General features: G+C 33.9%; 1 protein-coding gene across 4 annotated transcripts; it reads right to left on the bottom strand.

Annotated features, from left to right (window-relative positions):
* Window positions 1-1819: 1819 nt before the first annotated feature.
* LOC115694853 (topless-related protein 4) lies at window positions 1820-11168 on the bottom strand. Of its 4 annotated transcripts, none has more exons than XM_030621950.2 (26): window positions 10879-11168; window positions 10566-10697; window positions 10247-10426; window positions 10020-10133; window positions 9702-9860; window positions 9419-9599; window positions 9208-9331; window positions 8852-8961; window positions 8223-8391; window positions 7964-8073; window positions 7784-7853; window positions 7495-7568; window positions 7198-7293; window positions 7031-7126; window positions 6308-6435; window positions 5997-6231; window positions 5347-5511; window positions 5130-5228; window positions 4834-4980; window positions 4500-4607; window positions 4237-4416; window positions 3711-3839; window positions 3513-3608; window positions 2979-3161; window positions 2596-2762; window positions 1820-2509 (listed from the first exon to the last, which is right to left on the bottom strand). In XM_030621950.2, the coding sequence occupies exons 2-26, from the start codon at window positions 10643-10645 to the stop codon at window positions 2305-2307; spliced, it is 3405 nt and encodes a 1134-aa protein (XP_030477810.1). In that variant the 5' UTR covers window positions 10646-10697; window positions 10879-11168; the 3' UTR covers window positions 1820-2304. The 4 variants fall into 4 exon arrangements, with proteins under 4 accessions (XP_030477810.1, XP_030477812.1, XP_060973096.1 ...); XM_030621952.2 differs by having other exon boundaries at window positions 5130-5225; window positions 10879-11153; XM_061117113.1 differs by having other exon boundaries at window positions 5130-5225; window positions 10887-11138.
* Between the last annotated feature and the right edge of the window lie 2735 nt (window positions 11169-13903).

The following is a 13903-nucleotide window of genomic DNA, read 5'->3' as shown; positions in this document are numbered from 1 at the left end:
TATTTTGTTCAAAATAGACCCTGTATTTTCTAAAATGGTAAAAATAGGGCCCTAAGTTCAATTTTCAATATTTTTTTTCTAAATATAACCAACTTGAAGACAATTCTTAATACAAATAGATACAGAAAATGTAACCAATTTTGTCATAACATCTCTAGATCTGATTATTATTAAGTTTTTTTTTTTTTTTTGACAAAAGCTTAGATCCTATTTGTACTATTTTGAAAAATATAGTGTTCTTTTTATTATTTAGAAAGTCCAATTAGTAACTTTTGCATAATACATAGGGGAAATTTGATTTTCTATACTTAGAAAATCAAAAAAAAATTTCCCTAAACCAAAAATTTAAAACCTAAAAAAACTATTCCTTTTTTTTCAAAACCCCAAAAATACCCCCCTCACAATATTCTCTCTCTCTGCATCATCTCTCTCTCCCTCTATCTCACCCCAACCGCCCACCCTCACCCGAACCACCCTCACCCACCCACGTCAACCCCAACGCCGATCACCACCCTCACCCCCGTCGACCACGACCCCAACCCCTCCGACCCCAACCCCAACCCGAAAGAGCAACCCCAGTCTCTGAAACTTTTTTTTTTCCTGCAATTTGAGAGAGGGAAGAAGACAGAGGTCCGATGGTCGGACCTTGGGGGTCCGATGGGTCCGATGGTCGGACCCATCGGACCCCCAAGGTCCGACCGTCTTTTAAATTTTTTTTTTTTTTTCTGCGATTTTGGAGAGAGAGGAAGAAAGAGGTCCGATGGTCGGACCTTCGGGTCCGATGGGTCCGACCATCGGACCCATCGGACCTTCGTCGGACCCATCGGACCGAAGGTCCGACCGCTTTTAATTTTTTTTTCTTTTTTTTTTTTTTGCGATTTGAGAGAGAGGGGAAAGAGAGGTCCGATGGTCGGACCTTGGGGTCCGATGGGTCCGATTGGTCGGACCCCATCGGACCCCATGGTCCGACCATCGGACCTGGGGTGTGGGATTCTTGGGACCGGCTAGATAGAGAGAGAAAGAGAGATAGTTTTAGTTTGGGGGTATTTTTGGGGTTTTGAAAAAAAAGGTATAGTTTTTTTAGGGTTTAAATTATTGGTTTAGAAATCAAATTTTTTGATTTTCTAAGTATAGAAAATCAAATTTCCCATACATAGTCCAAAATAATATTTATTCTGTAAAAATTTTACAAAAAAATGTATTTTATGTAATTTTTCCTAAAAAAGTAAAGAATTGACCATAAGAAGATTAGAATTGAGAACGAATGTTATAAGTGACAAGAGTAGAAACTGAAAGTGTACAATAAGTGAAGGAAAATTTATTAAAATTTGAGTTTTGTTTGATAAAATTCATTGTGTTAGTAATTAGTATTGGAAGTACACAGAGTAACTTGAACAATAAACAAACTAAAAAGAATCTTGACAAGAACTACAAGTCTAGTTTCTAAAAGCATCTCATGTTTAAAAAATAGAGCTGCCAAAACAAGTGTTTGTCAGTGTGTGGCTCATTTTATGGTGATATGGCATGAGAAATTTATTTCTATGAAAATGAAAGGTGTTAAAATAACTTATCTTTTTTATTGAAAAAAACCTAATTATGATGAACCCATTTCACTCTTTTTTAGTGCTCTAATGAACGCTGAAGTCTAGCCACGGATATCTTCTCTTTCTCCCAGCAATTTGTGCAGCTGCACTTATTACAGCCACCCATTTTTTTCTTTAAAATAATAGATTAGTAGCTTGTAAAACAAATTTAAGCATCGATCATAAACTCGTTTAGGGTAATATAAAACTTAAAATCAGACAAGAGAGAAAGAGAATAAACTGTAAAACTGATCTTTATTATAATTAAACAGAAAATTGATTACATATATAGAACAAATAAAATAAAATAAAATAAAATAAAATAAACCTATTTAGTTAGAAAGAGAGAGAAAGAAAGAAAAAATGTCCACAATTACAATTAAAATAAAATCTTCTAGAAACTGAGTAACTAAGAGGGGATCGAACCAACTACAAATATCTTAGAAATTTCTATTTCAGAGCCCACCTTTCATATGCTTGTAGTCCTCGTCTCCAATTTACAGCACCAATTAATACTTGACAATGAACTCATTCGATTAGCGGCACTTCAAAGAAATTCTACTGTGGTTAATTCAGGCATCTAAAACTATTAAGTACCAACTATCGCAGCTTTCCCCCCGAAAATTAAATACGCTGGGACCAGGGAAAGCTATCCTACGAAAGAAACACCATATACCACTCACTACTCGAGGTCCTTTCTAAAAGCTTCTACATTTGGTTGTCACCTTTGCGGTTGGTCCGAACCAGCTGCTGCTCCTATAGCCGCGGCGCTTGGTCCAGCACCATTTTCAGCTGGTTGGTTGGTGCCCCATTTCCCTTCCGATTCCAAGGGCTCGAGCACATGTACACTTCCATCTGTAAGACCTAGTGCAAACTGGTTGGGTTCGGATGGATGTGCAGCAATGACCAGAGGATAGACTCTTATGCTGTTGAACATTATAAATCAATTTAGTCATATGCAAAGAGGAATGGCAGGGGCGAGTATTGAGAATTTTAAGATAATAAAATGAACCTCGGATTTGCAGGAAGATAAGCAGTTGCGTTAATTCGACATCTCAGTCTGAGCGTTGATGCTGTAAGTACATCTAAACTTCCATCTTCAAAGCTAACATATACTGACAGGCTATCACAAGAATAGGTAGCATGGGTGATTGGACCACTAGCTTCTCGAGGGAAAAACTACAATATAATAACATAGTTCAAAGAGGTAAGTCAATCCTTAACTAATTCCGTAAAACTGAAAAAAAAAAATCATTAGCAAGAATACTATAATCGTAGCACAGTACCTATGTGCAAATAAATGCAAGGAAATTAATGCTGTAATAGTTGGTTTACATGCAATATGATCAAACTTGATGGGAAAACCATTACAAGCATAATAAGTAAGAGGTGTACCTGCAAAAGAGACTCCAGTTTTGGTGCTTCATATAGAGCTATCTGACTTTCATGAACTGCCAGTAGATGTATCTGATCTTGGTGAAATTGAACTCGGGTATCTGCAGGTGCAACTTGTATTCGCCCCTTATGCAAGAACTTACTTGTCTGCTTATCCCATCCATCTGTGCCCCAAACACACAACTGTTGGGGAAAAAAATGTATATTAAGATTAATTGTGAATGCAAACGTTATTGAACTATTTATGCTTCACTCATAACATGCAGAATCTAAGTTTATTATTACGAATTGACTATGAAGCAAGAAATGAGTTATGTTCAGACATGTATTCCCAGTTAATAGTCACAAGCTGGAAATGATTTAAGTATGAACAATGAAAGGCAATAAAAGAATATCAAACAGGTAGCAGCCAACGACCAAAAGATTTGTATATCAAGCATCCCTAACCTATCATCTGCTCTAATAATACTGCTCCTCTCTTGGCTTAACTAACATACCAGACCATATACGTTTATAGATTGAAGTAATATTTACCTGAGAGTCCGCTCCTGAAGATACAAGTACATTCAGGGTGTGAGAAAAGGCAAGACCTGTTATCCTCTTCTGATGACCTTTTAACTTGGTTTTAACCTGTGAAAAAGAAAATTTTTAAGAATTAGCAATCCAATATTATTTTCCTATCTAACATGAAGAAAAAAAAATACTTATAAGGCTCAGTTAACAGTTACAGACCTCATCAATGCGAACATTATAAATTTGTATGGTGGAATCCTCCATGCCTATGGCAATTATATTATTGTCTTGAGGATGAAATGCCAGAAATGTAGCTGCTGGTGGAGGTGGCATAAAAGTAGTCATTGTCTGCAATGAAGACAGAACAGAAGTGAGTTTAACAAGATAAAGGTAAAACAGAAGATACCTTCATAACTTCCTATTTACTTTAAAAAATCTCAAAGCTCCATGAAATCATTCAACACCAATACTTCTAACTCTGTTTAAAATACATATTTAGATATTCAAATATATAAATATATTTATATATAGATATATAAATAATTGTTTAAGTAGTGATAGGTTTTGATCACTATAGATGGGTACTTTTAGTATTTTCGGTATGGACAATTGCAACTCCAATTCTGTTTACATGACGGAGTATAATGCCATAATACAATGGGGATTACTTAGCAAGAACTAAAAACAAATACACAACCGAGTAAGCTAGATTAGTTAAACAATAAAAAAGAAAGCAATATACTACCTTAAACGTCATCATATTGAATAAGGAAATTTTTCCCCCAGAAGCAGACATAACATACGAATCATTCTTTGAAAGGGCAAAGCAGGGAACAGCTTCTTCCGGATTTGTATCCCCAATGTCATTGGTCATTAATATTCCACTTGAAGGTTGCCATAATTGTGGTTGAACACTTGTAGAGGCCTACAAAAGATGAAATTTATATGAAGGGCAAGTTTAAAGCTAACAAATGAGAAGTGAAATCTTCTAACATAAAGTTCTAATACCTTTCCTGTGTTTCGATCATTTCTCTGCCACTTCCAGAGTTTGTGTACTGCATTAGAAGATAATGCCAATAGGGCGAGTCCAGAATTTGTATAAATTAGTCTACAAACCTGAAAATTATCATTGTGTTAGAGCTGGAACAAACTCAACCAATATTACTTCATTGACTAAATGAAAATAAACATAAACAAATGAGAACTATATAGTTAATAAAAGATTCTCTTACAAACTATAAGGGCATCAGCTCAGCTAAAACTAATCAGAGAGATGAAACAGTAAAGACATGAAAGTGGAGCATATGAAATATAGAAGGAGATGTAAAGTACAAATCCATACCCTCATTGCTGTCAAATTATCATGGAGCCTTAACGAGCGGCATTGTGATGGTTCATTAATTTCTGTCCCTTTCCAGATCCTAGATTTATCTGGTGACTCCTCAGAAATTCTAGGCTTCACATCAACCATGCTTCGATTATCATTGTTCTGCGTCAATGGAAACAGACAGAGAAAAAAAAAAACAGGGGAAATTATCAAGTTAACACAGTAGTTTCATACACAATGCAATCAGAGAGAGAGAGAGAGAGAGAGAGAGAGAGAGAGAGAGAGAGAGAGAATAGAGATGATCTAGTTACCACTCCAACCATTGCCCCAACTGGAGGGGTTCGATCTCCCATGCTTGTCCCAACAATATTGGAAGAATTGAATGTGCCAATTGCAGGAGCCGCTTGCTGCTGCATATAAATTAATAATTTAAGAGTCAAAAATGAAATCCATAATACCCCCAAAGACTTTTCAGTTTCACATTCAAGTAATGGATAATTGTCAAGAGTCTAAAGCAGAAAGACTCACCTTCACTACAGCTGCTGAAGCAACTCTAGATGCATCAAACGTACGATTTTCCATGGTTCGTAGCAGTCTAAATCCATCCGAATTCGCCAGAATTTTAACACCATTGTCATTTGTTGAGACTGCCAAAAGTATTCCTTCCTTGTTAAATCTAATAGACGGAGAAGCCTGTAGGATCATCAAATAAAAAAAAAATAGTTGTAGGGTGGATATAGACAAGAATTGGATAAACCAAGTGAGAAATACAAAAACTAAAAGGTAGAAATGTGTACTATTATGAAGAGAAAACCATAACAAGAAGACAAAATAAAACTTTGCAAAATAAATAAATAAAGTAAGAACAAGAAAGAGGTCAAGTTAATTAGAGTATTGAGCAGGGAAGCCGTAGAACAATGATCTAGGTGCTTTTCTTTCCAAAGTCAACTTAGGCTAAATACTAGACTCAAACAATGGTGTTAAGAGGATTTTATGAAGATAGACTAAAATTTCTTTCTGCAATCTAAAGTTGAAAAAGAATGTTTTTCCTGAACTAAGTGTTGGAAGTGTGTATGTATGCATATACAATATGTGTCAACACGTGTTTATATATTATTAGTGAGTAACATACAATAAATCGATTACATAACATAAGAAAGAAATAAAAAGATGCCTACCGGTAATCCACCTTCAGCATCAATACTTGTCAACAGATTCACATTATCCATGTCCCAGAATTTCACCACAAACTCATCTCCAGCAGCCAAGAACCTATTTTTCGTAGTATCAAATTGCACAATCCCCACGGATCGCTTTCCAAGACCATTATAATTACGCTTGACAGCTCCTTCGCTTTCATTCCATTCAACCAAGTATGACTCTCCTTCTTTATTTGTTCCACATGAAAACAACCTATCAAAAATAGATCAATTAGTCTCATGTGGCTAGCAGGTAAAAAGGTACAGTTGCACAAGTTACTGTTCTATACCTCATTCCATCAGCACTGTATGCCATAGTGGTAGCTGAATGTCCTGGCGCATCATAATCAACTCTTGAACCCATGTTATCATATAACCATGCCTTTATTTTCCCATCAGTTGCTGTTGAGAAGATGAACTGGGAAAAAGGAATTATTAAGCCAAAAAGCTATACATACATATATAGTCAACCTATGTTATATAGTCAACATATCCACTAGAGATATTTAATTTTGCAAGAAATAAAATTGAAAATAAATTAATGAGCATGAAGAAAAAATTGGATTGCTAATTTTCTGAGTTAAAATATATAATTCCTCGTTTATTAATTGAGTTAAATAGATATATAAAACAGAATGCAAAGTTAACTTCACTCCTCTATTAATGCAAAAAATTTTAAATTGATGGTCTAGTAAGCAACTTATGGCAACCCAGGTTGTGGTGACAAAAATCGAGATAGAAACTTGAGTAAAATTCAGATGGCAAATACTGTAATATATGCAAATGAACAAATAATAGTACTCCATATATAGTACTTCAGTTAACAGACTGAGAAGCTGAAATTTGTTTTGCTTCATTTTATGAAATAAAAATACAGAATATTTTATCTAATTAATTTAAAGTTAAAAAACAACAAATCTATCTTTTGCCTTCAATGCACTGCTTACGAGGGTTATCTTTTCGTCTGTAAATTCAGTGACACAAGCAAATATGATAAATGCAAAGAAAATCACCTGAATATTTTCCTTGTGATGTGGACACACAGAATATACAATTGATTCGTGACCCTCAAAAGTATACTGCTTAGCCCCAGTAGCAGCATCCCAGACCTGCACAAGCTTGAATGCTTAATAATTGCATCATGCATCACCAATCACATCAAACATTAATAAAAACAAACCTTAATGACCCTATCCTCTCCGCAAGTAACTACACACAGCTGCTTGTTTGGATATGAAAATGCAAGATCATTTACACTGCCAGCATGAGCCTCAATCTGAAAAATCAATATTGAAACGATGCTTAAGTTGTAAAATATAGGATGTCTATAAGGCTTCTAACTCTCTACTGGTTACTAAATTTAAAAAATATGTGTACTTATACACATAACAATAACATAAATAAAACAATAATAGGGGGACAAATAAGACAAAATAATAGCAGAAAGACTAAACAAAGATTATCTGACAGCACAAACCTCCAGGTGATTTCGTAAGTCATCACCACCATGATACGAGTATATGTGCACAATGTGCTTGGAGTATGCAACACCTGAAGCAAAGAAGATGATTTAGACAAATAACTTAAAACCCATTTTCTGTCTTTTTACATAAATTTTCATTTGGGATGAAACATTAATCTTGTTTTTATTATTATTATTGTTAATATTTTTCTTTTACAAAGAAACAATAGTTTTGTTTGGTTACAAAGAAACAGTACTGATACGCTCACAGAGTATAATAAATCAACAAAACCACTAGAATTACCAAATAGGGCTCCATCAGGACTCCACACTACACGGTGGACTGATGCCGAGTAATCATTAGCCAGAGAAGCCTAAAGAAAAGCGAATTTCACATTAAAAAGAAGTACAGAAAAATAAGGCTACAAGTATCTACTGGGCATTTAAAGTTAAACTAAATTAAATTACTATTACAACAACCTACCTGCAGAGGCATTGAGCAAGATGTAAGGTCCCAGACCTTGAAATTTCTCACAGCAATCCGTTCATGGGTTGAAAGTTCATAGATCATGACATCACCAATGTTTGTTCCAACTAAAATTGAATATACATGTTAACAAAGTAAGCAAATAGAGAAATCTGATTTTCTTTTTTTTTTTTTTGGGGGGGGGGGGGGGGGCGGGGGGGGCATTAAAAAAGGCTTAAAAAACAAAAGGTTGCATTATCAAACAGGAATAGCTTACCAAGAAGTAGAATTTGCTGCACTGGGTGGAAATCCATGCTCTTCGCACCCGAACCCAGATTTAGAGTCATAACAACAGACCTTGGTAAGTCATCAGAAGAGTAGGAACTCTGGGCGTGGCTCTGGTTGGGGTATGAAACAGGCAATATATTTACTGGTAGATTATTGGCCTGTCAGACAACATAGGGCTAGTTGTAAATAAAGAATCTCAAACATAAACTTACAATAAGGGAGTGCATATTATAGTTAACCAACATGAAGCCAATTGTAGATTTATAGGGAATCGTTTAAACACAACCACGCTAGAGGCTTCAAAACAAATGTCCTCCACCTCCACACAATTACCTAGGCTACCCATCATTAACCACATTGTTTGATATGAAAATAATCTGTTTGATCTTTGATCAATACAATTTAATTTTACTTATTAGATAAAAAAAGAAGGAATAACTGAAATCTACTCCAAACTAGTGAGAAGAATTCTTCTTCATTCATTGCAATAACTAAATTCAAAGTCTCAATCTCAAATGTCTAGAACTGCAATTTGCAAGCATCTTATACCATAGTAACTGCTAAAAAAATCAATTAAAAAACAGAAAAGCAAAGCTTCACTTATGGATTGGGAATTACTTCATCTGGTATTCCAAATGGTCTAGATCTCTTTAGCACATGTTCAGAATCGGCAGTTTGATAATCCATTGCAGAGTTATTGGTAGGAGTTCTAGGGCGCTTCAAGATTGCTGTATAAGAATGAGCAAACATATTCAGATCAAAAATGAAAAAAAACAATAAACATATAGTGGAAGCACATCATCAAAAATGTTACAAATGGGAGACATAATAAGTGTAAATGATATAAGCATCCATTAAAAAATATATATTCATAATATTAATAATTAAAAAATAGACAAGACACATAAAGACGATTTTAAAGGGAGCAAATCACAAGAAGAACGTACAGTAGGTGATGGACACCAAAAAGTTACCTGCATTGTTAGTCACAGCCAATCCAATAGGCCCAGCAGACACAGAGGGATGGGCGCCAGGGGATGGATTTGCCATCCACCCTGCAATTGAAGTTGAGAGAGCAGGTGGAGTGGGCTGAAATGGCTATATAGTTCATGTATGGACAAGTTAAACATCTATATATTTATATACATTCATAATGTACTATAAATTTTTTTCAACTTCACTTACACCATGAGCACTGAGTGGTGGAAAACCTCCAGCCTTTTGAACAGGACCCCCCATTAAGGGATTAGTGACGGGGGATGGAGCCCTGGCACCATTTGGCTGTCCACAGCTGTGGTCTGTAAATAAGGTCTTTATGTCTGGGTTAGGCCTGGGATTTTTACAAAGCTGATGCTGCCAGTTTAAACTGCAATTTTCAACATTTAAAAAGAAAAAAATATAAGCCAGTATTATAAAGCAGAAGAAACAAAAAATAGTCTCAACACATAAAGATAAAACTAATCAAGACCTTTGATTAATCAGTGTACGTAATCTCGAGTTCTTCAAGGTGGGAAATTGAAGCTTCTCCCGAAATAGTGGGTTAGCTTCAATCAACTTTTTGAGCTCAGCAAGCATTATACCCCTAGCAGACTTAGTATCACCATATTTAGATAGCTGTTCATTATCCCTGAGGTCGTTGGATTTTAGGGTTAGATTTAAAATAAAAATATAGACCAGAACAGAAAACCCATCAACATAAGACATTGCAAAAACAAGACAATTAAGAGTTAAAACATTGTAAATACAAGGCACCTACGTCACCATTACACGAAACAAGTGATCATACCTAAAATTTTCCAGAGTTAACAGCTGCGTGATTTCCTTAAAAAGCTCTTCGTTGAATGCTGAAAACACTTTCAAATCCTTGACTAATATTTCAACAGCCTTAGCTCGATCCCGCCTACAATTGTTTTACACATCAGCAAAAAGAGCTACTATGTGTAACCAACAATACAATCAAGCAAATGAATAAAATCCAACATTCCTGATTCAATAAAACCTTAGAACACATACTTGTCTAAAGCTTCCAGATACTTCTGCTTCCTAATCTCGAAAAAGATCTTCATAGAGTATCTATTATCGTCAACCTTTGTAAAACCAGACAGATACTTCTCGACCTCATCCCACTCGCCACCTGTTACCATGTCTTCAAAATACCTCATGTTGAAGAAAAACCCTGACTCTTGCTCCAACCTAACAACCCCACAATCATTTATTTTATATCAGCATTCAAATATATGGTTTATCAGAAAGAACAAAAAAAAATCAAATATATTATTTTCCATAAAAATGAAAATAATAAAAGCAAAGGATCATTAAAAAATAAGCATACTTATGTACGGTCTCCTTAAATTTCTCTTCGTCAAGAAATTGAAGTATAAGAAATACAAGCTCTCTGCTTAGCGAAGTCATCTTCCTCGCCACCAAACAAAGATCTAACCCTCTTCAGATCAAATTAACAACACTGCTTTACAGAAACACAAAATTACGCTCAGAAAATTCGATTCAATAAATCAACCAAAACTCCGAGTTCAAAATCAGAACAACACAATTACACAAAAGGAAAGGAGGAGAATAAAATAAGAAGAGCAAAGGAAAATAGTGAGAAAAATTAGAGCGAAAGCGAGAATGAAAAGAGCTTGTACCCTTGTACCTCAGAGGTACAGATTGATTTTGTACAGATCGGACCGTTTCTCGAAGAGGAAGAAGACGAAAAACGAAGAGAGCGGTTGGTTGGGGGAGGGTAAGGGGAAGGTTTCAGAGAGCTTTCTCTCTCTACTTTCTTCTCTTTGCGAAGCTCTCCTGCTAAGTATTTATACAGGAAAAAGGGTTAGGGATTTGGAGGAGAGAGAATTGGTTGAAGCCGAAGAGGAAGGAAAGAAAGAACCAAATGTATCAGACAAATTAAATAGCGCGAGCCGATTCACGAGATGAAAACACGATATGGGATATGTGTGAATCGCACTGATAAGTTGAGTTTATAAGTTAGTCTACTTATATAAGACAATTGCTTTTGAATATTACAGAGTGATAAGTCCACTTACTTATACTCGTAATGAATACGCTTGGATTTGGATTGTTTCAAGATTTTTTTTTTTTTTAAGATATAGAAAAAGGTATTATTAATTGCTGTCATTACTTGCTGAAAAAAAATAATACTTTTTTCTTAATAATCCTAATCATCAACTAAGAGCGTGGGTCCCACGTTCGTACGATTTCGAAACACGTATGACAACGGGGTGTCGAACTTTTTTGTCAAAATTCAGCAATTTTGAAGTTAACATTTACTCGTGATTGTCATCACTTTTTTATTCAACTATATATATATAAACTTTTGTAATATATAATGTGTTCGTTTTTAAAATAAGCATTAACTCCTTCCCAAAAACTAAAAAGTATCACACAGTACTATTCATTTTAAAAATAAACCAATTTATTATTCATATTATATCATCGTGAATGAATGACAATAAGAAATTATCATTAGCAAATAATAAAAAAAAAAACTAAAAAATTGTTTGCTATGCATTTTCTTTAATAAAAAAGAAAATTAAAGACGGTCATATGTGATAGAGAGTGTGAGGCAAGAGTTTATGTCCTCATTAAAGATCTTATTACCCTGAATCTAAACTGAAAAAAGTAGAGATATCGATTATAAGTGTACTCACATCAAACCATATAAAATAGATTCTTTAAAATATTTGAACAATTAAACTAAAACACACTATATATCACATGTTTTAAATTCCTTATACATCTACATTTATATAATATTATATTATAACTTTGTAGGTTGTATGTTTGTTTATATATTTAAAATAAATAAAATATATAAAAATAAAAAAAACATCGTCATATATTTTAAATAAGTTGATGTATGTTGAAAATTATAGGGTTACATCTCAAAATGAATTAGTAACGAGTGGAGTAGTCATGTTCTTATATAAGGCTCAATATTTTTACATTTAATCCATGTGGGACAATATTGTCTAATATTCTCCCTCAAGATGGTGGCTATTTTTGCTTACCAATCTTAAATCACCTTATCATAAGTAGCGTCGTTTGCTCGCTTATTTTTGTTTGTTTTGTGGCTAGGAGTTCCATTGAATCACCTTATCATAAGTAGTGTCATTTGTTCACTTATTTTTGTTTATTTTGCGGTTGGGAGTTCTATTTGCTCGCTTATTCTTGTTCGCGGCTGGGAGTACCATTTTGCTCGCTTGTGGCTGGCTAACTCTTTGATAGGTGTGGATCGAAAGCCCATTAGGGATATGGCTCTGATACCATTTTGAAAAGCATGGGGTTCCATCTCAAAACCAATTAGTGAAAAGTGGAGTAGCCCATGTTCTTATATATGACTCAATATTTTTACATTTGATCCATGTGGGATAATATTGTCCAATAATGTATAATCAAATATAAAAGTTTAAGGAAAATTGAAATATAAAATGGAGCTAATGAAAGTGCTCTAAGACACTATAACTAATATATACTAATCAACACCCTATAGTATAATATATTATGAGTTAAATTAAATAGTACATCACACATATTTTAATTAGAAATGATAATAATTATGCAATGTTAAGGTGGTTATTAAATTAAATTAAAATTTTGATAATTAAATAAATGTTATGAGTGTAATTGAAATATATATAAAAAAAAATAAAATAAAAGGTTAAATCATAGTTACTTTATATATATGATCATTGTGTCCCTTATTATTGGACAACGTTGAAAATATTTTGAAGATATTCATAGTAGATCATTTTTTTTTATCAATGACCATTCATTGATAATAAAGTCACTCGATCATTTTAATTATATGCAATATTATCCAGTTAATTAAAAAGTAACTGACAACCTTATCACGATATCAAAAGTTTAAAAACAGTTAACTGTATATCTCAAAAAACCAAAAAAAAAAAAGAACAATGAATCATATCACGAGAAATAATCATATATATGCTCTTATCACTGTATTAAAATTATTGATCAAACATTTGCGTTACTTTTGCAAAATTGATCTTAACAAAACGAAAAATAAACTATTCTCTGTATTAATGAACTTAAACTCTGGACGATGTTGAAAATAAAATCTAGAATATCTTTAATTAAAGCATAGTCAAAAAAAATTACGAGGGAACTCATTTCTTGTTATTATTATTTATATTTTCTTTTAGAACAATGACCATTTATTGATAATAAAGTCACTCGATCATCTTAATTATATGCAATATTACCAAGTTAATAAAAAAGTAACAGATAAACTTATCATTAGAATATATTGAATATCAAAATTGTATTATTGATGATGAAAACAGAGTCTTTATACTGAAGTAACTCTCGAGGAGTTGGTTACAATCAAGACTGGTGGAACAACTGTCATGACAACCTAAGCAACTAACTTATAGCTAACTCTAACAACTAGTCAATGTAATAGACCTCTAATGGCAGGGATGCATGTTGCAACTTTTGGCTGTGAGATAGTGCTTGAATATCTTCATGTTTGGTTAGATTAGCCAACAATTGATCAGTAGAGACAGTGGCATTATGAGCAGTTTCTTCTTTATCTGATGAACGTTTATTCCCATAACCAGGAGGAAAACCAATTGAGAAGTAACATTTATCTTTCAAATGTCATGGTTTATGATAATTTGAATAGTAAGG

This window comes from Cannabis sativa, chromosome 6 (genome assembly GCF_029168945.1).
Source record: "Cannabis sativa cultivar Pink pepper isolate KNU-18-1 chromosome 6, ASM2916894v1, whole genome shotgun sequence".
Classification (NCBI taxonomy): Eukaryota; Viridiplantae; Streptophyta; class Magnoliopsida; order Rosales; family Cannabaceae; genus Cannabis; species Cannabis sativa.
The sequence above is the reverse complement of the archived record's forward strand: the minus strand, read 5'-3'. Positions and strand labels throughout refer to the sequence as shown.

Coding starts and splice junctions, on each gene's coding strand:
- LOC115694853 (XM_030621950.2), bottom strand. CDS start 10,645: ATGACTTCGCTAAGCAGAGAGCTTGTATTTCTTATACTTCAATTTCTT. Junction 9,600..9,701: donor CGTACACTGATTAATCAAAG/GTCTTGATTAGT, acceptor TGAAAATTGCAG/TTTAAACTGGCAGCATCAGC. Junction 6,436..7,030: donor ATCACAAGGAAAATATTCAG/GTGATTTTCTTT, acceptor CCTTTTTCCCAG/TTCATCTTCTCAACAGCAAC.